Below are 24642 nucleotides of genomic sequence, written 5' to 3' on the forward strand. Positions count from 1 at the left end.
TGTACATATAGAATATATGTCTCTATTACGCTTCACGAGATATTTGTGATACCATTGTGTTGAATATCTGTGCTATCGTTCCGAGTCTGGCTTGGGATCTGTTTCTCGAGGAAAACCCACCGTAATATCGAAAACGCAATGCATCACACCAGGCGCATAAGTCTTGACTTGCTCAACATGATGGCAAGCAACCTCTGGCCGCTCGCCACGTTTCCATGCCAGTTCCTTAAACCTCTGGAGAACGTAGTCTCTCTTCGCCTCGATCGCCTTCACGTCGACATTCTCATGCACATGCACCCAGTCGACAAATCGGCGATCGATCAGCGCATACGCGGGGTCCCAACTGGATTCCGACGTCGGTAATAACCCTAAATTGACATGCCGGATTGGGAGCCACGCATTCTTTGCCTCGAGTAGTGGGCGGATCGACGCCAGGAGGCCAGCCGCGAACCGGTTGTCTCCGTGGAAAACGACGACGCGGCTCTCGTCCTGCAGGATCTTATCAACAAGCCTCTCCAACCCGCCGTCGGCATCGATGGACCCGTCGTCTTGCAAGCGCACAATCTGACATGGCCACCCATTCTCGACGCATCCGCGCCGCAGGCCCTCAACGGACCAAGGGTTAATCTCAAAACCCCAGACCCTCCCGACGCCGCGCTTCAGGTACGAGAAGACAAAGTACCCAATGCCCGCATACATATCCACAACACTGAAGTCGCTGAGGTTCTCGTCATCGAGACCATCAAACCTAGACTCGAGACCCAAAATGCGCGCCTTCTCCGTGACATTCCCCCGGGAGAACATAGTATACAGCGGCGCCCAGGTCTGGACGATCCCGCCATTCTGCGCGGCTCGAGCCCAGAGTGCTCGGTCATAATCTTCTTTGCGTGGCGCTTCTGATGATGAGGATGATGGTGACGGACCAAAATCACCAAACAGCGGCGTGAGGCCGGTCGGACTGCGCATGCAATTCTCCTTCCCTTCCGGGCCCGTCAGTTCAATGGGCGCATTGACGGCGATGTGCGTCACGCCTTGGCTGCGGAATGCTGCCGCAATGCACTCATAAAGCCGTTGCCGCTGGTCCTCTGTGAGAGACTTGAAGAATGCCGCCCATGTCGGCGGTGCAGTAAAAGCATTCACCGGTAGAAGTAAAAGCGGAGGATAGACGGTAAAGCGCTTTGGAAGTAAAGCGTCTTGCCCATCGCTGGTTGAGGAAAATCCATGTGCGGAGACGAATTCCGGCGACTGAGTCGCCAGAAAATTTCTGATCCCGATTTGAAGCGGATTTGAGGATTTTGGGGGCCGCTTGGGTTTTTCTAGGCCGCGGCCCATTTTCAATGCGGTCGGTTCTGAGAATCCTAACTGCACAGTGGAGTTGATCTGGAAATGCTCATGGCAAGGAGAGAGTTGACCTTGGTAGTGCGCAAGATGAAAACATTTTCGAATTTAGTCCGAACCCCAAGTCTATTGATTCTATAGTACACAAGGTCTATGTCTACATGTCTATCCGTACAATAGATACTGCGGAGAATCTATCAGTCGTCCTTCCGTCTATAGTATTCCCCCAAAGAATTCCAAGCCCACTGGTAGCTGCCGAGGAAAATGGCACCGCCCAACGAAATGTACATGATACGCGGACCGATTCCCCTCCAGAAGACACTGAATCCCTCCTCCTGTTGAATTTGTCGCACAACATCCCACACGCGGATGCGGCTGCCATCGCTCTGGCGTCGCGCCAGCATGACCCGCGTCTTGATCACATCCAGCGGGGTGGTCAGTCCGGCAGCGATGCCGCCAGCAATGCAGCCGAAGAGTGCACTGGGAGCGGCGGGGACCTGGCCCGTGAGAGTAGTATTGTTCCCCCAGCGCGCATAACGGTCCTTCATCGCCTCCCACATTGTGAACTGCAGGATGGTGAAGGGGATCTCGCGCGCAATGGTGATCGCCGTGCCGCGGTAGAGTTCGCGCGTGACATGGAGGAGGCCCTTACTGCTGACACCCTTCGCGGGGTTCCCACCATCATAGCGCAGAGCGAGAATATCCTTAAGCGCATATAGCGACGAGCCCCCAAAGAGGCCCGCCTGCGCCCGCTGCTTGACCACCTCCATTGGCACCCGCACCAGACACGCGGCCACTTCACCGACAGAAGACGCCGCTGAGTGCGCAAATAAAGTCTCCGCTCTCGAGGCTTCGCGACCATCGGGCGGCAGGAGGGTGCGCTTCATGCCATCGTAAAAGATAAAGAACAATGCAGCCGACGGCGCCGAGCCAAAGATCACCGAGGGAAGCCCGGCGTAGATGCCGCGGACGATCTGCCGTAATGCGGGGCCGGTCTTCTTTGGTACGGGTCCATTGGCGGCAGCTGATGAGAGACTTTGGCGGGCGTTCTGCAGGCGGGTCTTAATCGTGTCAAGTGGGTAGAGGGAGCAGTCGACGGTGATACCTGCTACCGCGCCAGCCTGAGGCAGTCAGTTCCTCAAATCAATCGATCAGATTATCAAAATCACAATGGCCAGGGCCTACAATCAAAGATCGCATCCATAGCGAGGAGACCAAAGGCTCCGGTGTTTGTTGACTGTCGGCCATGGACTGCAATGGACAAGATGGGAAAGGGCAGAAGAGAAGAAAGAAAAAAATTTCACTCTCGATTGCAACTACTGCAAGCGCATGTCAACATGCTTCTACCAGCAGCCCCTCCACGGACCGAACCGAGAGGCAATCACCATTAACATGCACGCGAGCTTTTTTCCGCTCTATGACTGAACCATCACGGAGAGCAAAGCGATGTCGAGGAATGACTAAGCAGACCCGTCGTCCAATGAAAAGCCGATATCTCCGGCTCCTCTTTCACTCCATGGAGTACTCATTACGACAGTTGATTAGTCTCGTCGAGTTTGCTGGCTGACCGAGGAATACGAAGTAATCTCCATACTGTATACGAGTACAAAGCACGGAGCCCTCCGTACTTTGTAATGGCGGCATGTCTTCTCAATGCGATGCGCACGGATCCTATCACGAGATGGTGCTGGATTTAGCTGTGGGTAAGCGGCGTTCACATACGATCGAATGAATGAACAAATTTTAACTTGGATGAAACATAGCCTAGAGTTAACTTTATCAATTTACTGGGGACCAGGAGAGCAGAGAAAAAAAGAAAAGTTCAATGCATGTGCGGCATGCCGGCGACACAGCATCCGCGGAAGATTGTGGAGGCTCTTACGCATGATGGGATGACTGGAAGAAAGTTCAACCCCGAGGATTCAGAGAGAGAAGCCCGAGCAAGCATGCGTCTGGTGATCTGCTTCGGGTTCAGTCTCACCGGAGAGCGAAAACTGTACGGAGTACATACGAGTAGTCAGCTGCAGCAATTGCTCTGCAATCCATCTCCAGGTCGGGCCTCCAGGTCGGGCCTCTTCCACAATCGTAAGATTGTACTGAGAACGCATTGATTCGGATAAGCCACTACTCCCAAATGCCGACAGTATATTCCGGTTTTCTGGTGCACGGAGCACATTGTAGTGATCCCACAGTCTGATTCATGACCTACTTTCTCGATGATTTGTTTATTGCTCGATTCCAGCATTATTATCAAATGATTAACCTGCAACAATTTGACTCAACCTCATCCAACTCGAAATCGATTCGACAAGTATCACTGCGGGAACAAATCATCCTGCAAACCGACTGATTGAACAGGAAGTAATGGCCTATCATGGTAACCGTAGGCTAATTAACTGAACGGCTACCAGCGAGGATGGTGCAATCGGAAAGAGCTCCGCAACTCTGCAAAATCCAGGATCAAGCTAATTAGTGAAGCCCATTGCTAGAGAAAGTAAGGAGTCGTTCGAACTGAGTCATGACAGATGCCGCCCTCTATGGTCCACCCAGCAAGCTCGATAAGGCAAATTTGAGTTGGCACTGGTGGATCGCTTAGAACCCTGACAGGTTAAAGCGGAGGCAAGATTGGGTGAGGAGTAAGTGAGGGCCGGACAGGTGGGGTACAAAGTTAAGGGCTTGAAAGGGAATCAATCTGAGCGGGCCCCAGCGGGGTATGGACCGAAGTTTCTCTGTAAACTTTGTCGAGCTTAAACTGTGCGTGTGCTGACGGCACAATGCCTTTGCAGTGGATGTCTCGCAAATTCAACGCGGAAAAGACCTTCGTGACCGGCAAGTCAGAGGTCAGATCACTGGTCAGATGCCTCGGAATCGGGACGTCACTGCGGGAGCTCGAAGCGACAATCGATTCCCTCCTAGAATGGCGAAAGCCCGCGTCTGTCACGGATGGCCACAAAAGTGCCACCGATGCGAGCTGTCCCGGTGTGGATATTTAGCCACATGCCGTATCGTATGTGTTTAACTGTAACAATTGATTTTTCCTCTTCCGCCGTCAACCCGTCGAGACGGTGCATTGCTGGTCCAGACTGCAACCTGGTTCCAAACCCGAGTACGTAAGATCCTTCTTGTTCAAAGGCCCCAACCCTAACCTTGCTCTAAATCATCAGACAGACTCGCCGCGTCTGTTCAAAATCATGGGCTAATCTGTGCATTCATAAAGCTGGCGGGAACCTCTCCGATGGCCGGCGGTATATTGCCAAGACGCCGTCGGAGACCAAGTCCGCTGGCGGATCACGTGACCGCGCTAGCCACGTGAAGGGCGGGAAACTAATGCACGGACGCAGATGGGCCCCTTCGGGCCGGGGAATCATGGAGGAGTTCCAGGAGAGGAACGAATGGCGTCCGCTCGGCGGTGCTGATTGGCCGGCGGAGTGACCTGCAAAAGGACCGTGCAGATGCAGCGACCAATCCAGACGAGCCAGCGCACCGCGAGCCGGGTTGAGTGCTGGACTTTGCTCAAGCCTGGACTTACGCACGTTGGATTTCGCACAGACACCCTTCCCCGTAGTCTAGCTCAATCTCCATGAGCGAGCAAGTTAGATTGCCCATGTGCCCCAAAAGGCGGCCGCCTCTGTTACCGTTTTGGCAGAGGTGCAGCGACGCCGGCTGAGAACTAAGACCCTAATGCTTATCCACCGGCGCATATATTAATACTGGGCCAGGGTACCGAGGTCTACAAAGCAACAAGTTACAAAAAGACCCTTGTCAGCTGTCGCGACCAGCTTTTTTGGCGTACCGTTCCTACGGTTCTGCATCCAACACGGTCTTTCTAAAATTCAACCGAGAATTCTTCCAATATGGCCGAGACACCCGAGTCCCCCGGCCAGCAGGAGCAGCCACAGGAACAGCCACAGAAACAGTCGCAGGAGCAGACTCCGGAACAGACGCAAGAACAGACAATCACGGCCAATGCCCCTGCCAACGTTGAAGTCGATACCTCGGTACGATATCCCTCCATTGCGGTCATCAAGACGCATTGCTTACCTGAGCGCAGTACGAGAACGACTCCTCTTATGGCGATGAACTGTACGTGATATGACCGCCGTGGGGCTCCAGATTCGGGATTATGCTTACGCAATCTCGGCATACAGATCGTCATACAGCGCGTCGCTGACCTCGTCGGTTCTTGATTACCGCCATGAGAACGGCCGACGGTACCATAAATACCGCGACGGATGTAAGAACTAACCTCTTGTTGCCTTTGCGCGATCTGTAAACTGAGTGTTATTTGCTAGCGTATCTGCTCCCCAACGATGAGTCTGAAAACGATCGCCTTGACATGGTCCATGAGCTTTGCCTCCAGCTCCTGCACCGGAGACTATATCTTGCCCCGATCAAGAACCCGCAACGGGTGATCGACCTGGCCACCGGGACAGGTCTCTGGGCTATTGATTTTGGTAAGTTTGTTTGCTGGGTCTGACCGACACAGGATAGGGATTGCTGACTCATTGTAGCCGACCAACATCCTCAGGCAGAGGTAAAGAATATTGTAGAGAGTGATACGATGGACAGATACTAAGACCGAATCTGTTTGTTCCAGGTGATTGGCTGCGACTTGAGCCCTATTCAACCCACTCTGTTAGTCTGACCCCGAGAATTTATTGTAAAGTTGCATGACTAACAGGCTTTTGAACAGGGTTCCTCCGAATCTAAAGTTCCTGGTGGACGATATCGAGTCCGATTGGGCATATGAGAATGACCCATTTGACTATATCCATGCGCGATACCTGGCTGTCTCCATCAAGGATTTTGGGAGACTGATCAAGCAATGCTATCGGTATGTCATCGTATTTTACATTGGTTTGTTAGACTTGGCTAACGAGCAAAAAAAACAGGTCAGTCAAGCCCGGCGGCTGGGTCGAATTCCAAGATTGGGACGGCTATCCAATCTCGGAAGACGGCAGTATCGACGGCACCGGACTCCGTCGGTACTACGACGAGGTCTATAGCGCATTCGAGTTGGCCGGCTATGAGGTCCGTCCAGGACCCAAGCTGGAGAAATGGTTCAGGGAGGCCGGCTTTGTGAACATCCACGTGGAGAAGATGGTCATTCCTTACGGTGTCTGGCCCAAGGATCCTCATCTTGTCAGTCCCCCTTTGTCTCCAATGTCACTAAACAGCATCATAGTATGCTGACCTCTCATCTACAGAAGAAAGTCGGCGCCTGGAATCAGGCTCAAGCCGAAGCGAACGGCTTCGAAGGCTTCGCTCTGGCCGCCCTGACGCGTTACAAGAATTGGACAAAGGAAGAAGTCATGGTTTTGGCTAGCCAGGCCCGTGCCGATGGTCGGAAGCGGGACATTCACATGATGTTCAACTTGTGAGTATCCATATGGCTATTTTTACCAAGGCTATGTATGTAAAAAACTAACCACGGATGACACCCGCAGCTTTGTTGTCTACGGCCAGCGTCCCGAAAACAAATAAAACAAAGATGAAAACTTAGTTGGAAAGTATATAATGTTTGAGTTTTTCACATATATATACCTCTCTCTGAGCGACTGGTGTTGACAAAATTCTTCCTTGTTGATTTTCCTTGATTCCTGGGTTATGGTTTTGGTCATGGCAATAATGATGATGAGTACCTGGTTGGATTTTGTCGGCCAGCTGCAAGTTGTAGTAGCTTGATTCCACCGATCCGTATGACATAACAAGATATGCATGCAAGAGACGTTGAAGCCCGAATGCTGTCTCTTGGTGACTGATTTGCATGGAGTGTGATCATCGCCTGTTTTCCGGATGTGTTCATGTTTTGTATTGTAGGGACTGTAATGCATAGAGAGCATTGAAAACGGATTGTAACAGCCAGGACTACATAGCGACTATGAGTTCATGTTCTAATTTGGATTCACCGTCTATGACTTCGTTACACAAGCTCAAAGGTAATAACCAGTATCGTTTCCACCATCATAATGGTCGTAATGCAGTTTCGAGGACAAATGACAACCCAAATGACACCCACTCCCAGCCCACAACATACCCAGCAATTAACATGAAGGACAGAATACATCAAAATCTTGCTGCGACACGCAAACACATTATGTATAGCCGAGGAAGGTTCCCAAGGTAACAGAGGAAAATGTAGTAGCAAACAATACTGTACCTTCGAAGAGAAAAGAAGTCAGCAGTCAAGCAATTGAAAAGAGTGATTCAATGCACGGAGATCGGAATCTTCGCACAAAAAACAAACAAAAAAAAAAATCAATCAACTTCCACTATCACGCCCGCTTGTTCTTGCCTGCCGGGGCACTGGAGGGCGGCTCCAATACATGTGTATGGTTGGTCGCTTTTACAATTTTCCCGGACTCGTCTTGCCGGCAGGCGCGGATACTGGAGATCCAATCGTCCGAGAGGACCTCCTCCAAGGTGGCACGCTCCCGGTAGTCCACTTTGAGCATCCGGCCAATGATGTATCGGGACTCACGAGGGAGGATTCGCAACAGACGCCATGGCCCCTTGATTACTTCTGAACGCTGGCTGCTGCTCTGCGAACTTGATTTGTCGGACGAGGATTCTTTGCTTGTGGTTTTCCGTTCTTCGTGCTGCTGAGAAGATGGTGGCTCTGATTTCTGTTGCTGATGGCCCCCTTCATTTTGTTGCGATTGTTGCAAGGGGGGTTGTGGCTGCGGTGATGATTGTCCTTGCGACTGCGGCGGCGGCGTCTGGCCGACATGCTGAGGCTCCTCCCTTGTCACAGGCTCCGATTTTGGAAGACGGCCCTCATGACTCGAGTTACGATAATGATGTCGATGATGGTGGTGATAATGATGCGAGCCGCCAGGGTCCGTAGCTTCGTTCTCTCTGGCCATGGACGCAAGGTCCGCGGCGGACTTGGGCCGCTGCTCGATGCGACGTTTTGGAACAGAATCAGGTACAGGTGTCCCCGGCGTCGGCTCCGACGCAAACAACCGGAACGAATTGTCTGTCATCCGCGGCTGTTTCCACGGGAAGCGACGGAGCGTCATGCAGCAAAAGATGATCGCCAGGGACCAAATGTCAGTCGGGCGCGGATCGTACTTTTTCAGGTCATACACTTCGGGGGCAAGGTAGGGATCGGAACCGACAATCCCTTGGCAAAGTTAAATGGCTGTCTTGCTGCTGCTGAATGCATGAGAAACTTACCGGAAGCAAGCACAATATCATTCTCAAAAGGATATCGAAACACGACCGCGCTTCCAAAGTCAATGAGCTTCATGATGCCATGTTCATTGACTACCACATTGTCCAGTTTGAGATCTCGATGGGCGAGGCCCATCCCATGGAGATACGCAACGCCACTGATAATCTGCTTGAAGGCGCAGGCAATTTCCTCTTTGGTCATTTTGCCCGTCATGACAATCGCAAACAGATCGTATGGTGCATATTCCATGACCTCATACCAATGGCCGCCTTCCTGAATGATGTCCAAGGTCTCGATGATATTCCCATGATGCAGTGTAGACCCGATACAAAACTCAGCCGTGACCTTCTTGGCGTAGTCCTTCTCGGTTTCCCAGGAATGTCGGTCGCGGAATTGCTTGACGGCAAATGTGACCCCATCACTGTTCCGCTTCAACAATCGAACTGAGCCGCCAGCACCTGAGCCGAGCACCTTGCCCAGCTTTCCGTACTTTGACTGCAGCCCGTGGTCGTCAGCGAACGGCACGTTGACGGGTGCCATCTGGTGAGGCCCATCTTTTGTCGACGCGGGCGACTTGGAGGCTTTTTTGGAGGCGCGGGTCTGTGAATCGCCCCGCTTATGGGTGCCAATATGGAAGAAGCGCTTGAGCTCGGACATTGAGCCATGGCTCTTGCCCTCAAGGCCGCCTTGTTCCTGCTCATTTTTGTGACGGTCATGGTGATGTTTGTGCTCCGTTGATTGCTTGTGGCGGTTATGGTCTTTGAGATGCGCAAGAAAGGATGATGATGCCCGCTTTTCCGACCTTTTTAACTCTTTACCGCTGAAGATAAATCGCTCGTCCAATTCGGAGAGATTGGTCGGCGGAGGTGGCCGTTTACTGCGAGCATATGGATCGTTTGGCTCCCCAACTGGGGTTATTGTTCCGGGAGTTGCGCCTGGTGAGGGTGTGAAGCCATGATCGTACTTTGGTGTCGGAGGCTGGCTTTCATCCTGGGAGCTTCCGTCCGTCGGGGGGCCGACGTAGAATTGGGGTTTCCGGTTTCTAGGCTGCGCCGAGGCATCGGATTGGCGGCTCCCTTTGGAAGCGATCTCAGATGAAGGGGGTCTTGAGGCGGGGGCACTCGTGGGCGTACTCGCCGGCACATTCGTAGGGTTTTGGTTCTGATTTGCCGTGTCGGGAGACGCGCTCACAGGCGACTCCCGAGACGGCTTACCGGGAGCCGGCTTGGTCTCATGCGAGCGCGTGGCCGCGGGTGTGAGTAGTGGCGAGTGCAGACCGGACGCTGGTGGTGACGGTTGCGGAGATAAACCCGCAGTTGGTGACGTGACTTGGGATCCAGTCTCTCGAGATGGAACCTGAAACTGTCAGCGAAGGACAACTAAAGCATTGAGATTGCGTGCAATGTCATGAACATACCCTGGACGCAGGCAGGGAGACGGGCTCAAAAGCAAAATTACGTAGGCGCGATTCTTGTAGGCGCGACTTCTCCATGCGCATCGCCAAGGCGCGCAGGTCGTCTTTCGTACGGGGGTCCAGATCGGCACGCCCCGAGTCGCGCCGGCTGTCATGGTCGGCTGGTGGAGGAGCCGGGGACTCTGCAGACTTCTCCGGCTCGATTTCCTGGTTCACCGACGCAAAGCGTACGGCGAGCTGCTGGTGCTCCGGGGGCAGCGCGGGGAGGGGCGCATCGCGACGGGCAGCCGACGCGACGGCGGTTTGGGCGGTCGAGACCTGATTATTGCGGTTGTCTGCTTACGGTCAGCTGCAAGAGCTGGCTTGAGAGGGACCGAGATATCGCACGACGGGGCCACCGACCTTGGTCATCGGCCATGTTTGCTCGGCGGGGTACGGAAGCAGCGGGTTCGGGGGCTGGCATGCAGAGGAGTGATTTCCGGAACACTGCAGCATGCACTGTGGCCGTGCATGCCGCGTGGCTGTCGCGGATCCTTCAACGGCGAACCACAATCGGGTTCAAGGATTTTTCTTTTTTTCAGTGATCTGGATTAAGAGCGGGAACCAAGGCGGCAAGAGCTATTTTTCACGTTTGCCTTAGCGCGGGCGGGATCACTCGGAAAGCCGCGGTTTTTCGCAAGTATCGACGGGGGAAGGCGGGAAAGATCACGACAACTACGAAGCGTCCCGCTGCGATGCGCAACTTGCCATGGACAAAAAGGGCAGGGTTGAAATGGTTTGAAGGAGAATGGGAGAGCAAACGATGGAGAGGTTCTTTTTTCCTCTGAGGCAAGTGGGGGAAGGAGCTACCAAGTAGGTAGAGAACTGACGCCTTTGGCAGGAACAGGGTCTCTCGGCTCTTTCCTTGATTGGAGGCTCAAAAGTTTAAACCTCCGTCCAAACTCGTAACCCTGGTGTTAGAGAGCTTTTCATGAACTTTTTGCACCGCAGGAATGCAGGATCTGATCGGCATTCGTAAATTTCAGCGCTAAAGGTGCCCGGTGGGCGTCGCTTTTATGCCCCGTCGCGGTGGCGGTCAACCATGGCGGGCCTTGAAGACTATCAAAGATCCAGACCATTGCCGTTAACGAAGCATGGCTCGTGAGTCGACTAGCTGGCCAACAGCCAGTTCAAGGGCGGGCCCATCGAAAGGATCGACGCCCGGCGGAGAGAACTGCAGCCAACATTCCTCTACGGAGTACAGTGATTACTTACTGTTTGGCATCTCTGCAAAGTATCCTTGGCTTTCAATTGATCAAGGTAAGCCGGGGCCGTAGACTGCCTAGATGTTAACCTAAAGACGTACCGATTGAAGTGTTAGCCTGAGGCATCTCGACCCAGCCAGTATGAGTGTGACGACCCAGCAGGACTGGATTTAATACGTCATGATATCCACGAGAGATTCTTTCTTTACCGAAGGCCAATGGCCTCGAATCTCTCTTCTTGCCAGTCACAGAAGAGCAGGGAGGGTCGAAGACTCGAAATCGAAAGTTCTGCGGGAGTTCCACCGGTCTCGGATCAAGGTTGTTCCGGAGCAGGAATTTCTGGCCTGCTCTATTTAATCCCACCGTCGTGCAGGCTTTTGCTCTTTGAATTTTTCTTCTCTTCTTCTTCAAGGTCGTTGTCCTTAGGGACAATGGCAATTCCTTGACTTTCAGTCAGGAGTGTGTAAAGGTGAGTTGCCGACATATTCTCTCTCCTGTGCCTCCTCCCTCTTATGATGAAAACATTCCTTCCACATTCGCAGTTTCCACGCTAGCCGTCGCCTTGCCGAACCCATTCCAGACGTGCAGTGAGCGCTAAACTTCCTTGGATGTCTGATTTGTTTCTTTTCTCGCGAAGATGTCTTGAGAGTGTATGGTCTGGCATGAGCTAACGGACCCGTCTAGGTTATTTCCGCGAAAAGCTTGAGTCGTTGCTCTCGTATACAAAACACGAGCAAATATTATCTAGTTAGGTACTCTGTATTTAGCGATGAATTGAGAAATTCTTTTTGGGTTATTGCCCTCCATCGTAGATTCTTAGTAACTGGACGTGGTTGTAGAGTGAACAGCTTAATTGCAATAACGTAGCTCATCTCCGCTCGGAGGCCAGGCGCCATCAGAACAGTGGAATTCCCGTCAACCTCACTCTTTACCATCCACCAACACCAGCACCATGTCGGCCTCCATCAGACGTGCCTCAACCTTCTCAACAAACGCATCCAGCGAGAAACACCAAGACCAGCAACAACAGCAACAGCAACAACAACAGCAGCAACATGCCGTCGCCCGCCAAAGCCAGATCCTCCAACTCCCCTCGCCTGGCCTGCGCGTACCATCGAACCGCAAGACCATTTACGACCGACACCTGAACCGCACGCGCAATGCAGATCTCAGCCGCGCCGCATTTGGGTACATCTTCGCGGAGATGGTCAGCTATGCGCAGCGGAAAGTGACGGGTATTCAAGACCTGGAGAGACGGTGAGTCTTAACTGTCCCCTCCTGCTCCCCTCCCATTCCTATTCAGCAACAACTCAATTAAAAACGAGACATTGCCCAGGTTAAACGAGCAAGGCTACCCTCTCGGTCTACGACTGCTCGATCTTCTTTACTACCGCTCCACGGCGGGATCCTCCTCATCCTCCTCCGCGACCTCCGCTCTGACTTCCTCCACAACATCCTGCCCGCCGCAACGACCTCTACGGATTCTTCCATTGTTACATCTCATCCATGGCCCGCTCTGGCGGTTGCTCTTCCAGAGGCCCGCCGACGCCCTCGAACACTCCGTTTCCCCGCAGACCCCGAATGAATACATGATCACCGACAACGATCCCCTCGTCAACACCTACATCAGCGTGCCGCGCGAGATGTCCATGCTCAACTGCGCCGCGTTCGTCGCGGGGATTATCGAGGGTGTTTGCGACGGCTGCGGCTTCGAGGCCTCGGTTACCGCGCATAACCAGGGGACGGATATGTGGCCCGGTCGCACGGTGTTTTTGATCCGGTTTGGAGAGTCGGTTATGGAGAGGGAGGCGATGCTGGAAAGGGCAGGAATTAAATAATATATATATCATAATATTGTGTGGTCTGGCTCTGCTGTATGGAGTACTTTTGGCGTTGGTGTTTTATATATACCTACGGGTTCATTTGGGTCGATGCTGCTCGGTTGTCCATAAATTGCAGGCATTCTTTGTAGAATCTACTATCATACCACAGTCTCCATAAAGTGAGGGCTGTAGGAGACATTGATCACTCCACCTGGACCCCGGTTTGCTAGATTTGTTCGCAGGTTCCGTTCGCATTAGGATCAATCATCCATTCACAACCGCCGACCTATTCTGAGCTAGTGGTAAGAACTACCACATCCCAATCTCTCTCGCTCGTCAGACCCTTCGATCCGTCCCTCGAACTCTCAAGCTACGAGCAGTTACCTTATAAACGAATGCCTTATTAACGCTCCATCAATATCCAGCTGGCCTGGACTGGCATTCATCCCGAGCTCCAACCTAAAAGTCCGAATCTGATACCTTACTAGCTCAAAGTGCTCGACCTCGACCAACCCACCCAGCAGCAACCTCACCTCACCTCACCTCACTTCAGCATATCAGGAAAGACAAACGACAAAGACAATGTCAACGACAACAGAAACAACAGCAACAGCAACAACAGAAGATCTCTACACCCACCTCACCACCACACCTTCCTGGCCGACCCTCCACCAAGACCTCCACGCCACCCTCCTCGCTGCCCTTCAACGCAGCGGCTGGACCGAACGTGTACGAACTCTAGCCCTCGAGCTCCTGCGCGCAGGCCGCTGCGAGCGTTTCGATGAGCTTTTCGACGCGGTACTAGCTAAGGCCGAGGGGAGAACGCATCCTTCCTTTTCTTCTTCGCAGGTCAACGGGAATGGGAATGGGGTGGGAGATGAATACCAGGCTGATGTATTGGAGAATACGGATGTGAGGATTCCGTCTGCAGTGGTGGAATTAGGGGTCAGGATGGTGAGGGAAGCGTTGAGGTCGGCGGAGGATATTGAATTGGAAGATGATGGGGAGGAGGAAGAGGAGGAGGATGAACAAGTACAGGAGCAGGAAAAGAAAGAAGTGGATGGGGAGAAAAAGGGATTAGAGGATAACGAGGAAGCTGTGGAAGCTGAAGAGGACGACGACGATGACGAGTCCCTCACGGCAAAAGAGAGCATCGCCACAACAGAGTCCGAGTCTACCGTCAAGACGAGCGACCGCAGCCCGACAAAGAAGCTCAAGAAATCCAAACCTACATGACATTCAAAATGGTTTTCGGCGTTGGGAAATGGAGGATGGACGGCGTTTGGGAATCTTTTTGGCCGCTACAATTTGAGGATAAGATGGATTTAGAGTCTAGAATTACACCCATGAATTTCAACCAGAACTAGAAGAAGCTACCAACAAATCACAGCATATCACTCTAATCGTAAAGACTGTCATCATTGCCACCATCGCCAAATGCTGCTTGACCGGAGCTGCCGGCAGCCTCCTCAGCCGTCGGGAACCGGAAGAAGGCGCTGCCGCCAGAGTTCTTCATGCTCTGCGCAAACGCCTCGTAGCGCCGGATCTCAACATCGCTGACAGACCGCCGAGCCGACTGCATGGCCTCCTCAAAGTGCGCCCGCGTCAGCTCCGGTACCGGGTCCTCCTCCTCCTCCATATTCACATCCTCGCCGGCAGCCTCGCGCTCCTTCTGCCGCTCAATTTCTGCCGCAATCGACTGCTTGATCGCCAGCTTCACCGCCCGCTGCGTGATGAAGCCCAGATCAGCACCCGAGAACCCGTGCGTCTTGGATGCAATGTACGCAAGGTCCACGTCTGGCGCCACCGGCGTCTTCCGCAACTGTGCGCGCAGAATGCTCTCACGCGACGCCTGGTCAGGCAGAGGAACGTACACCAGGGTGTCCAGACGACCAGGTCGGCACAGCGCAGGATCCAGCTGCTCCGGTCGGTTGGTGGCACCAATGACGAACACGTTCTTCTTCGACGTCATGCCGTCCATTTCCGTCAGGAGCTGATTGACAACACGGTCCGAAGCACCGCCAGCATCGCCAACGGAGCTGCCACGAGACTTGGCAATAGAATCCAGCTCGTCCAAGAACACCACGCACGGTGCTGCGGCACGGGCCTTGTCGAAGATGTCTCGAATGTTGCTCTCCGATTCACCAAACCACATGCTTAGAAGCTCCGGACCCTTGACCGAAATGAAGTTGGCAGCGCACTCGTTGGCCACGGCCTTGGCAAGCATGGTCTTACCCGTACCAGGAGGCCCATAGAAGAGCACACCACGGGACGGAGACATGCCGAACTTGGCAAACTTGTCGGGATGGTCGACGGGGTACTGCACGCTCTCGATGAGCTCCCGCTTGACGTCTTCCAAGCCACCAATATCCTCCCAGCGCACGTTCGGCACCTCCACGACGGCCACCTCGCGCAACGCCGACGGGTTGGAGACGCCCAGGGCATAGCGGAAGTTGTCCATCGTGACACCGAGCGAGTCCAAGACCTCGGCGTCGATCGTATCCTCATCCAAGTCAATGAGATCCATCTTCTCACGGATCTGCTGCATAGCGGCTTCGGAGCAAAGAGAGGCAATATCCGAACCGACATAACCGTGCGTCTCCGCGGCGATTGCTTCCAGGTCGACGTCTTCGGCCAGCTTCATGTTCTTTGTGTGAATCTGCAGAATCTCCAAGCGGCCGGTCGGATCAGGAATGCCGATATCCACTTCGCGGTCGAAACGACCGTAACGGCGCAGAGCCGGGTCAATCGAGTTGGGACGGTTCGTGGCAGCCATGACGACCACGTTGGAGCGGGCCTTCATACCGTCCATGAGGGTGAGGAGCTGGGAGACCACGCGGCGCTCAACCTCGCCGTTCGTTTTCTCTCGCTTGGGCGCGATGGAGTCGATTTCGTCAATAAAGATAATGGCGGGCTGGTTCTTCTCAGCCTCCTCGAACGCCTTGCGCAGATTGGACTCGGATTCACCGGCCATCTTGGACATGATTTCCGGGCCATTGATCAGGAAGAAGAAGGCACCAGTCTCGTTCGCGACGGCGCGAGCCATCAGCGTCTTACCGGTACCTGGAGGCCCGTACATCAGGATACCGCGAGGCGGCTTGATACCGATCGACTTGAACAGCTGTGGATGGCGCAGCGGCAGCTCGACCAGCTCACGGATTTGAGCCATCTGCTTGCGGCAACCACCAATATCATCGTAGCCGACCTCGTTGAGGTTACCCTCCTCATCCTCACGCTGAATCGGCTCGCCGTCGCAGTGAATGATGGTGTCCTGAGCGACGATACCGTATTCTGGCGGATCAACTTCAACTACTTTGAATTCCACTTGTCTCATACCACCCCGGACGGTGAACAGGTCTCCCTGTCGGACCGGTCGGTACGCCTCGCGGAAGTACGGGGCCAGGTAGACGTCGAAGAGGGAACCCGTCAGGCCTTCGACGGTATCAGCAATGGGAAGGACGGCAATACGCTTCGCCTAGAAAGGGGGTTAGCATCCAACCGGGCGTCATCAACCATGTCGCGCTTACATATTTGATATCCGGGCACGGGTGCACGGTGATGATATCGCCGTGCTTGACCCGCAGATTGTGTCGAACCACACGGTTGATGCGGGCACTGCCATCATCCAGATCGTCATCCGCCAAGACGATCAGCACAGTATCCCGGCGCTTCTTGCCCTTGACCAGCACCGTGTCACCACGGAAGAGCTGCAGAGCTTCCATGGTGTTGTTCGAGAGGGCAATGATGGAGTTGTCATCGTTCACGGCATCGGTGACGCTGCAAGGTGTCAGTGCTGACTTTTCGACGCAGTGGGAAGCCGTTTGCCACTCACATCAGTTGGTTGGGCTTCTTCTTCCGCTTGAGGATGGCGGTCGCCGTATCGCGCTCCTGAATCTACTGTCAGCTCGAGAATCGACTGTACATCTTCGAAATTTCCTGGCGGAATTTGTACCTCTTTCTTCTCTGCACCAGAGGGGTCACTGCCCGCATTGTTAGCACCCGAAACTGCTGGAATCATGACAAGTCAACACATACTGGAGATGCACCCTCTGCTTGGAGTGCACATGATCCGGTTCTGAAGACATTTTTTCTCACTGCTCTTTTGCAAACACGGGATCAAAGAGAGGGGATGACTGTAAGATGGAAAGGAGGGGAGTCACAGACGTCACAGCGTGGGACCCAGCGAAAGCGAGTCTCAGCCGAAACCGACAGATTCCAACCAGACGAAGAGAGAGGAGGATCTCGTCGTCTCCCGCAGAGGAAAATATCAGCGGTCAGAGACGAAGTCGGGTGATTTACGAAAAGAGAAGAGGCACAAAAGGGCAAAAGTGGCAGGAGCAGAGGAAGAGAGAAGGTGTTAAGAGGGAAGGAGCAGGTGTTGAGGTCGAGCAGGTCCGACTTGGTTATCTAAGCGTAGCTTCCCAGCGATGATATCAGCCGCCAGCCAATCATGGGCGCGGGGAAGATGACTAATCAGACCTACCCGCAAGGCTCCAACGGGATGACTTGTCCTCTTTGAGCGGCGAATTCAGGACAGATTGATGTTCCTGACGGTTCATGGAGGGATTTTCAGAGGCGATTGGCGGCGGGATGCTCCTACAAATCCTCTTTACTTGCGGGAATCGATACGGCCGCCATTGGGCGTGAACAGAAGGGCATGGAAGCCGCTGGATAAGTCGATCCATCATGGTCCTCGTAGCCACTGTTGACGACATCTATTGCAGCCTAACTGAAGTGATTGAGAGATCATATTGCGGGATTGAAGGCCTATTCAAAAATAGATCTCCAAGAAATTTCAAGAGCAGAAGATAAAGATCCATATTGCTAAGTAGGGAATGAATCGTACCCATCGGATAAAAAAAATGCTGCGTTAGTTCGAGCTCAACCGCGGCGGTTGATGACTGCTGACGATCCGTCGGTCCAGATATCGTCCGTCTAGCATGGCCTGGCTAATTTGAGGTACGCATTTAAGAGTAAAGATCGGATCCAAGCTGACCGGGGAGAGTGTAGAAGGGCCGTCATACTCTGAACCTTGCGCATGGTTTGTGCCCAGCCAGGCAAATATTCGACAGGACTTGAGCAGCCAGATTGCATTCATTACCCAGCGTTCTGTTCCAAGTTGAATTTGCAGATATTTGCCACAATGAATATCGACTGCTATCTATCATAGTGATGAGGTATATTCTGCCGCCACTCAAGACCATAGCCGACTTCAGCATGGCAAAAAAAGGGAACCTCGGCTTAGGGCTTGTCGTACACAAGTTGACATTGGGCGTACTCTGTATACGCAATCATGCCGCACATGAAACTCCTCGATTGGAAAAGGGGCCAGTTATTTGACTAATTGAACACAGTGGCCATGCCCGAAAGCCCCGGCTCAGTTTATGGTAAGCGCAGTGAGTTTCCTGAAGCACTAAACCCCCCGTCAGTGACCAACCTTCGACTGGAGCCTGCTGGTCATCTAGCGGTGCCCGGCTTCGACTGAAGTAATGGGTTGAGCTGCGAAGACCGTTTCTCTCATCTTGATTGTAAGAACAGAGCGTGATACGAACCGACATTTATAGACTCTAATTACAAGAGCTCGAATGACGCATGCTGGCCGACACTGGTCGGTAGGACTTGGCGCATCATCGAATGTGTCGAATATGTACAATTTTAAGGATAAGGGAGATCTATCGTTATGTACAACCAACTCTAGTCTCTACGCGGCGAGCCACAAATCATACGCTCCCCAGGCCGTAGCCGCCAGTCCACAGACAGCAACCATAGACGGCGGTACGCCGATCCCGTCTTGGAAACTGAATTCGACACCCACAGGTGCCCAAGCCAAATTGGTGACCAAATCCTTCTTCCAGCTCCGGAGTTTCAGCTGCCGGACACGTTCCGCTTCGGCATCCGTCAGTAATTCCGACCCCTTCTCGGATTGGCCGTCCAGCTTTTTCCGCTCCTCGTCTCTTCGACGGAAAAGAACAGCCTCCCGAAGAAGTCGCAGAAATTCGAGCATGATATAAGCACACCAGGCGCGCGAGCTCCACAGAGACCAAAGCGCGATCCCTCCGAATCGCTTCAAGAGCTTATCGAAACCCGCTCCTTTCGCCGCCAAGTGCGCCACATTCTCCAGCAATTGATATGCTGCCAACGAGAGAATTTCCAAATACACGATCACGCGGATGGCACGATCCTTTGGCGGCGACTTCAAAATCGACGAGCACCATGTGTAGATGGGGAGCAATGACAGAAGACGAAGGCTGGTTCGAGTCTCAGAGATCATACCGGCGAATGCGAGGAGCGCTGAGGAGGACTTTGGAGCAGATGCGGCCGCGGACGGTCGCGGCCCCCGCAATTTCATTAGCAGCAACTGTCGCAGGCGTTGCCGGAAAGCTCGCGACGGGGACGCCGCATTGACATAATGGAGGATCTTTGCGGTGTATTCCAGCACCGCTAGGGTGGCTTTCAGACCGGCCGTCGAGGCGAAAAGCCTGGGCCAAACGCAGTCAGCACATGGTTGACGCCAGTATTATTGTATTGGACTGTGCCCCTTACCTGTCTAGTTTATGTAGTACTGCATCCGTCTCCGCGAGCGACCGCGCTGCGGTCTTGCATAGCTGTAGCCCTTCCCCCGCCGACGACTTCGGCTGTTCTGCATTCGGTTGTTCAGAGGGGGCGCGCTCCTTGGAGCCGTCCATGCTTCTTCAACAGAAGCGGGCGTATGTGAAGTTCTGGTCCTGGTGGGAGAGGGCAGGAAAAAGAGAAGAATAAAGGACGGAGGTCATTTTGGGGCATAGACCATTTTCAAGTAAAGGTCCGGGTGAGGGAATCATATGGAACGGAATCATTTGATTCATTCTTCGGAGAAGCCGAGGCTCCATCGGACCACTCTCCGGGCCGAATCCGAAAGTCACGTGAATTGCGTCACTCCTGATTTGGCCGATGAATTCCCGATTGGATTGCACCAGTACCCGTATTCGCTATCATGATCCTGCCCGATCAGAACAGAACATCCTTTCCTGGAATGCTGGTTCCTCTTTTGAGTACAGAGCACAGAAGGTGGCAGTGCCTTCCTATATAGGAAGCTATAATTACGCGTAATTCTTCCCATTGTGTATCAAAATTCAACGCGGGGAGGCTTATCGTCCAAAAACGGTTAGCGTAAATGCCAAGATTTACACGCCCGCCCAAATTTTCCCACCGGCTTTTGCTTGCTCGTCCAGGCTGGCGTCGCTCGTGAGGGATTCTGGAGCCCAAGGTCATCGCATCAGTCCTCGCTGCTGTTGGATTGCAGTCTCTGGGCATCCGAGAAAATGGCGGATATCGAGGTATGGAAGCGCGGATGGCTCTCCATCCATCCCATGGAGCTGCAAGGTTGACATGGCTGTCTTCAGGAACGGCTGCGAAGCCACTCCGACGCCTTTAGCGGATTGTTGTCGTTGATTCCCGCTAAGTATTACTACGGAGAAGATACAAGCGTAAGTTTCCAGATGGCGCGGTGACTGGCCGCGAATGGCTGATTTGGGCTCTGTTTTCAGGATCAATGGAAGCGGAAAAAACAGACCAAGGAACAGGCGAGAAACGCCAAAAGAGCCAAATTGGACCCCGACTCCGCAAAGTCCGCAAAGGATGTCATGGAAGAAAATGCACGAAAAAGGAAACGGGAAGAGGATGACGATGGCCACAGCAGTGATTCGTCAATAAGCGAGTTAGGCACGGAACAGCCGTTGGAGGGACTCAAGAGAGGGCATTTCAAGGCGGCCAAGAAGCAAAAGAAGGACGAACCGTCGGAAAAGAAGGAGGAAGATGATGCTAAAGCTCAGGCCATTGAGGAACGAAGGCGATTGAAGTTGGAAAAGAAGGCTGCGAAGAAGGCCGCTAAGCGCGAGAGGAAGAAAGCCAAGGAAGCCGAGAAAAAGGAACGGCAACGCCAAGCTGAGTCCCAATCCAAGGAGCAAACGTCAGACAAGGCGCAAGAAGCGACCGAGGAGCAGGCGGAGCCGGCCGAGCCTGAGGAGCCCGAAGCATCCTCACCCGAAGATACCGAGGAGGAAGAGGTCGCCCCGGTGGAAGGGTTTTCTGCAGGATCCAAAAGCAAGGCGGAAGATAGTGCGACCGAGTCAAATCCACCGTCTCCCGGCTTCGACAGATCTAATGATCAATCCGCAAGCTCATCGATCTCGTCATTAGCGCCGCCAAACGAATCGAATGCTTCGGATAAAAAAGAGGAGAAACCGCCAAAACCGTCACCAGAGGAACTCCGCCAACGACTCCAGAAGCGTCTCGAGGAGCTGCGGGCTGCTCGCAAGGCTGATGGTCTAAACGGAAAGCCGGCCCGAACACGACAGGAGCTCATCGAGGCCCGGCGACAAAAGGAGGAGCAGCGAAGAAAGCACAAGAAGGAAATGCGACGCAAAGCCAAAGAGGAGGCCCAGCGGAAACAAGATGAGGAAATGCAACGTCGATTCTCCCCCGGCGGAGCGGGCTCACTGCTGGCTTCCCCACGGTCGCCGGCAGAAAGCGGCAGCGGAGGGGAGTCGTTCGCATTCGGTCGGATTGCATTCGCAGATGGCACGCAGACCGATGCAACAGCGTCGCGGATTATGGACGTGAATAAGAAGAAAGGACCGCAGGACCCACGCTCGGCGCTGAAAGCGGCCGAGGCTAAGAAGGCGCGCTTGGAGAGCATGGACGAGGAGAAACGCAAAGAAATCGAAGAAAAAGATATGTGGTTGAACGCGAAGAAGCGAGCTCATCGCGAGAAGGTCCGCGACGACATCTCCCTGCTCAAGAAGGCCCTGAAGCGCAAGGAAGCCGCCAAGCGAAAGTCCGAACGGGAGTGGAAGGAGCGGCTCGAAGCCGTCGCGAAGAGCAAGGAACAGCGCCAGCAGCGTCGGGAGGAAAACCTGCGCAAGCGCAAGGAGGAAAAAGGGCAGAAGAAGAAGGGGAAGGGCAAGGCGAAGGCACGGCCGGGCTTCGAGGGAAGTTTCAAAACCAAGGCCGGGGCGAAGAAGAAATAAAAGCATGTCATTTGTTTCTTTTCTGTCAGATCTACGAGTACACATTCCATCTTCTTCGCTTATGGGTATTCGATATCGAGCTGTGCTGGTTTGCATCTGTGATCTGCAGCCCGATGTATGTACGGAATTCGCTTTCTGGATGCATCCATATCGGCCTGTTCAGTTATCATCTTTTGCCTGGTACAAAGGCGCAAATAGGATTGCATTTTGGGCGCAAGGTGGTCATTTGTAGATTCGTATTGGAATGCATAGCTTTCATTAATTCACTTTTGATTCATTACGCTGAAAACGATCTCGGAGGTACAAATTGGATGACTTGACAACGAGTGGCAGGATGAGCAACAAGCCCTTCTGTTGATAGCTTCGGGATAAATTGAAACATCCGATTCTATATACATGTTTTACAACAATCCACGCCAGCAGCATGCGGCCTATCGGTAGGGAGCATCGGCACGAATAGCCGCAGCCAATTCCGGCTCCCATTTGTCACCATTGGCCAGAAGCTTCTCCTTGTTGTACAGCAATTCTTCTCGAGTCTCCGTCGAGAATTCAGCATTGGGTGCTGAAAGAACTGTCAGTATATCTTCCGGTAAAGGTGATATCAAGTTTCTGGAACTCACTTTCAACGATGGCATCAACGGGGCAGCTCTCCTGGCAGTAACCGCAGTAGATGCACTTGGTCATATCGATATCATATCGGGTCGTTCGTCGGCTGCCGTCCTCACGTTCCTCGGCTTCAATGGTAATGGCCTGGGCCGGGCAGATGGCTTCGCAGAGCTTGCAAGCGATGCAGCGCTCCTCGCCAGTTGGGTATCGGCGCAGGGCGTGTTCGCCACGGAACCGAGGCGAGATGGGACCCTTTTCGAAGGGATAGTAGATGGTATACCTAGTCGTTCGGTCAGAATTCGCTACGTTGAAGAAAGAAAATGTAATTGGTCGAGGCATTGACAAAGAATTCCCTTGCCAGAGCGGATATGTCAAGCAAGATAGTAGATGAAAGGGATACTTACGGCGGACGGAAGAACTGCTCCAGCACAACGTACATGCCCCGGAACATCTCCGCCATCAAAAAGTACTTGCTGGCCTTGTCCAGAGATGACTCTTCGGATTCATCCCATCGCTTGGGGCGGGGCAGACGGAAGCCCGACGGCGGCGGGCCCTTGGGGGTCGCAGAGCGCGAGGCCGACGACGAAAAGCTCGCGGCGGCGCGGAAAGCAGTCGACGGCGTCGACAGCGCCGGGCGGCGGGTGAGAACCAGCCTCGCTACAGATTGCGACGAGGCCATTGTGAAAGGGCGAGGCGAAAATCGGCGACGGTAGAGAGTTGCCGAGTGAGAATATGCTGCACCAAGAAGACTTCGGGTGGTCCAGCGCGGTGACGAGGCGGAATGGATTAGGTCATCACGAACATCTCGGTTTTGATTGGTCGAAGCGGCTACTCTGTGCGGAAAAGGAAAAACTCGGTTCCGACGCCTGCCGTTCAACCTCTGCGATCTGGGACCAGCTCATCCGGCCTGCTTTTTCTGTCCGCAATTCGACGCCGCGCTCGCCTGTTTTCCGCTGTCTTTTTATAACGTCGTCATCCCTCCCCTTCTCTCGAATTCATCATGATGTTCCGGTCCGCCTTGGTCCGCTCGTTGCGGGCGTCCGCTCCTCGGGCAATCCGAGTTCCTGTCTCCCGTCCCATCACAACGCCTCGTGCGGTCCGACCAGCTCAATTCGTTCCCGGCTTCCAGTCGATGACGGCTCGTTTCTATTCTGCTCCGGCTGGTCTTTCCAAGGAGGAGGTTGAGGGTCGCATAATCAATTTGCTGAAGAACTTTGACAAGGTGCGAATTTTCTCCACATTTTCGTTATCCCGTCAGATACTGATCTTTGATTCCACTGCAGGTCAATGATGCTAGCAAGGTTCGTCCTAGTTCCAGGTACCGTCCATTGGTAGAGAAAAGACACTTATCCCGTCGCATAACAGATCGGCCCGACCTCCCACTTCACAAACGACCTCGGCTTGGACAGCCTGGATGTTGTCGAGGTCGTCATGGCGGTTGAAGAGGTACTGCTCAGCTTCCGTTTCGCTCTCTCCTCTCTGTTCTCGAGCTAACAATGGCAAAGGAATTCAGCATTGAGATCCCTGACAAGGAGGCCGACGCCATCCACAGCGGTATGTCCAGCAGACTCGCTCCTCATGACCTTTTGGCATTGGTACTGACAGTCTTGCAGTCGACCAGGCTGTGAACTATATCCTCTCCCAGCCGGATGGTAAGTTCTGCACGCTTTTGCCGTTGGACGAATGTCTTCTAACGTATGATAGCCCACTAAACAAAATACGATGGCATGACTGGGGCTGCTGGGAATGGAAGTGGATGTATGCAACGCATTATAGAGTTGGGGCACTGGTTGGCGTGATTGTACGCTTAATCTCCGCCATTGTTACTTGTACATCTACGACAACTGAGTTTTTCGCACAATCTCTACTTTCACAACGTGCCTGCATCTGGCGACTCCGAAGATGACTGTAGATGATGTGGTCATGTTAGGATTGTAGGTCTCACATGATATACTCGGTTGTATCAATTGGGAGCCCCCCACAAAAGAATGAGCCGGAGCCGGCGCCTACAATACCACTAGCAGCCGAGCAT

General features: G+C 53.4%; 14 protein-coding genes across 14 annotated transcripts; 7 read left to right on the top strand and 7 right to left on the bottom strand.

Annotated features, from left to right (window-relative positions):
- Positions 1-72: 72 nt before the first annotated feature.
- VTN49DRAFT_7764 (uncharacterized protein) lies at positions 73-1332 on the bottom strand (the record flags this gene model as incomplete). Its single annotated transcript, XM_069416069.1, has 1 exon — positions 73-1332. The coding sequence occupies one exon, from the start codon at positions 1330-1332 to the stop codon at positions 73-75; it is 1260 nt and encodes a 419-aa protein (XP_069272125.1).
- Positions 1333-1535: 203 nt separating this feature from the next.
- On the bottom strand, positions 1536-2586 carry VTN49DRAFT_7765 (uncharacterized protein; the record flags this gene model as incomplete). Its single annotated transcript, XM_069416070.1, has 2 exons — positions 1536-2459; positions 2524-2586. 2 exons carry the CDS (start codon positions 2584-2586, stop codon positions 1536-1538), a joined length of 987 nt encoding a protein of 328 aa, XP_069272126.1.
- Positions 2587-4281: 1695 nt separating this feature from the next.
- VTN49DRAFT_7766 (uncharacterized protein) lies at positions 4282-4770 on the top strand (the record flags this gene model as incomplete). The annotated part of the gene is made up of 3 exons (XM_069416071.1): positions 4282-4345; positions 4421-4448; positions 4503-4770. The coding sequence occupies 3 exons, from the start codon at positions 4282-4284 to the stop codon at positions 4768-4770; spliced, it is 360 nt and encodes a 119-aa protein (XP_069272127.1).
- A 422-nt stretch (positions 4771-5192) lies between these two features.
- Positions 5193-6822, top strand: VTN49DRAFT_7767 (uncharacterized protein; the record flags this gene model as incomplete). The annotated part of the gene is made up of 10 exons (XM_069416072.1): positions 5193-5336; positions 5390-5421; positions 5487-5572; positions 5631-5792; positions 5850-5872; positions 5936-5973; positions 6032-6172; positions 6231-6480; positions 6546-6715; positions 6786-6822. The coding sequence occupies 10 exons, from the start codon at positions 5193-5195 to the stop codon at positions 6820-6822; spliced, it is 1083 nt and encodes a 360-aa protein (XP_069272128.1).
- Positions 6823-6837: 15 nt separating this feature from the next.
- On the bottom strand, positions 6838-7107 carry VTN49DRAFT_7768 (uncharacterized protein; the record flags this gene model as incomplete). The annotated part of the gene is made up of 1 exon (XM_069416073.1): positions 6838-7107. One exon carries the CDS (start codon positions 7105-7107, stop codon positions 6838-6840), a length of 270 nt encoding a protein of 89 aa, XP_069272129.1.
- Positions 7108-7613: 506 nt separating this feature from the next.
- Positions 7614-10347, bottom strand: VTN49DRAFT_7769 (uncharacterized protein; the record flags this gene model as incomplete). Its single annotated transcript, XM_069416074.1, has 4 exons — positions 7614-8464; positions 8518-9871; positions 9933-10264; positions 10332-10347. 4 exons carry the CDS (start codon positions 10345-10347, stop codon positions 7614-7616), a joined length of 2553 nt encoding a protein of 850 aa, XP_069272130.1.
- Positions 10348-12125: 1778 nt separating this feature from the next.
- VTN49DRAFT_7770 (uncharacterized protein) lies at positions 12126-13011 on the top strand (the record flags this gene model as incomplete). The annotated part of the gene is made up of 2 exons (XM_069416076.1): positions 12126-12430; positions 12510-13011. 2 exons carry the CDS (start codon positions 12126-12128, stop codon positions 13009-13011), a joined length of 807 nt encoding a protein of 268 aa, XP_069272131.1.
- A 567-nt stretch (positions 13012-13578) lies between these two features.
- On the top strand, positions 13579-14232 carry VTN49DRAFT_7771 (uncharacterized protein; the record flags this gene model as incomplete). The annotated part of the gene is made up of 1 exon (XM_069416077.1): positions 13579-14232. The coding sequence occupies one exon, from the start codon at positions 13579-13581 to the stop codon at positions 14230-14232; it is 654 nt and encodes a 217-aa protein (XP_069272132.1).
- Positions 14233-14395: 163 nt separating this feature from the next.
- On the bottom strand, positions 14396-17081 carry VTN49DRAFT_7772 (uncharacterized protein; the record flags this gene model as incomplete). The annotated part of the gene is made up of 5 exons (XM_069416078.1): positions 14396-16471; positions 16524-16773; positions 16829-16884; positions 16949-16976; positions 17032-17081. 5 exons carry the CDS (start codon positions 17079-17081, stop codon positions 14396-14398), a joined length of 2460 nt encoding a protein of 819 aa, XP_069272133.1.
- Positions 17082-17136: 55 nt separating this feature from the next.
- Positions 17137-18025, top strand: VTN49DRAFT_7773 (uncharacterized protein; the record flags this gene model as incomplete). Its single annotated transcript, XM_069416079.1, has 3 exons — positions 17137-17409; positions 17936-17955; positions 18007-18025. 3 exons carry the CDS (start codon positions 17137-17139, stop codon positions 18023-18025), a joined length of 312 nt encoding a protein of 103 aa, XP_069272134.1.
- A 672-nt stretch (positions 18026-18697) lies between these two features.
- Positions 18698-19682, bottom strand: VTN49DRAFT_7774 (uncharacterized protein; the record flags this gene model as incomplete). Its single annotated transcript, XM_069416080.1, has 2 exons — positions 18698-19475; positions 19540-19682. The coding sequence occupies 2 exons, from the start codon at positions 19680-19682 to the stop codon at positions 18698-18700; spliced, it is 921 nt and encodes a 306-aa protein (XP_069272135.1).
- A 615-nt stretch (positions 19683-20297) lies between these two features.
- Positions 20298-22004, top strand: VTN49DRAFT_7775 (uncharacterized protein; the record flags this gene model as incomplete). The annotated part of the gene is made up of 3 exons (XM_069416081.1): positions 20298-20312; positions 20379-20462; positions 20523-22004. 3 exons carry the CDS (start codon positions 20298-20300, stop codon positions 22002-22004), a joined length of 1581 nt encoding a protein of 526 aa, XP_069272136.1.
- Positions 22005-22435: 431 nt separating this feature from the next.
- On the bottom strand, positions 22436-23289 carry VTN49DRAFT_7776 (uncharacterized protein; the record flags this gene model as incomplete). Its single annotated transcript, XM_069416082.1, has 3 exons — positions 22436-22566; positions 22625-22890; positions 23015-23289. 3 exons carry the CDS (start codon positions 23287-23289, stop codon positions 22436-22438), a joined length of 672 nt encoding a protein of 223 aa, XP_069272137.1.
- A 321-nt stretch (positions 23290-23610) lies between these two features.
- Positions 23611-24322, top strand: VTN49DRAFT_7777 (uncharacterized protein; the record flags this gene model as incomplete). The annotated part of the gene is made up of 6 exons (XM_069416083.1): positions 23611-23832; positions 23894-23911; positions 23976-24056; positions 24116-24164; positions 24224-24262; positions 24315-24322. 6 exons carry the CDS (start codon positions 23611-23613, stop codon positions 24320-24322), a joined length of 417 nt encoding a protein of 138 aa, XP_069272138.1.
- Positions 24323-24642: the final 320 nt, after the last annotated feature.

This window comes from Thermomyces lanuginosus, assembly GCF_041956635.1.
Source record: "Thermomyces lanuginosus strain ATCC 200065 unplaced genomic scaffold VTN49scaffold_7, whole genome shotgun sequence".
Classification (NCBI taxonomy): domain Eukaryota; kingdom Fungi; phylum Ascomycota; class Eurotiomycetes; order Eurotiales; family Trichocomaceae; genus Thermomyces; species Thermomyces lanuginosus.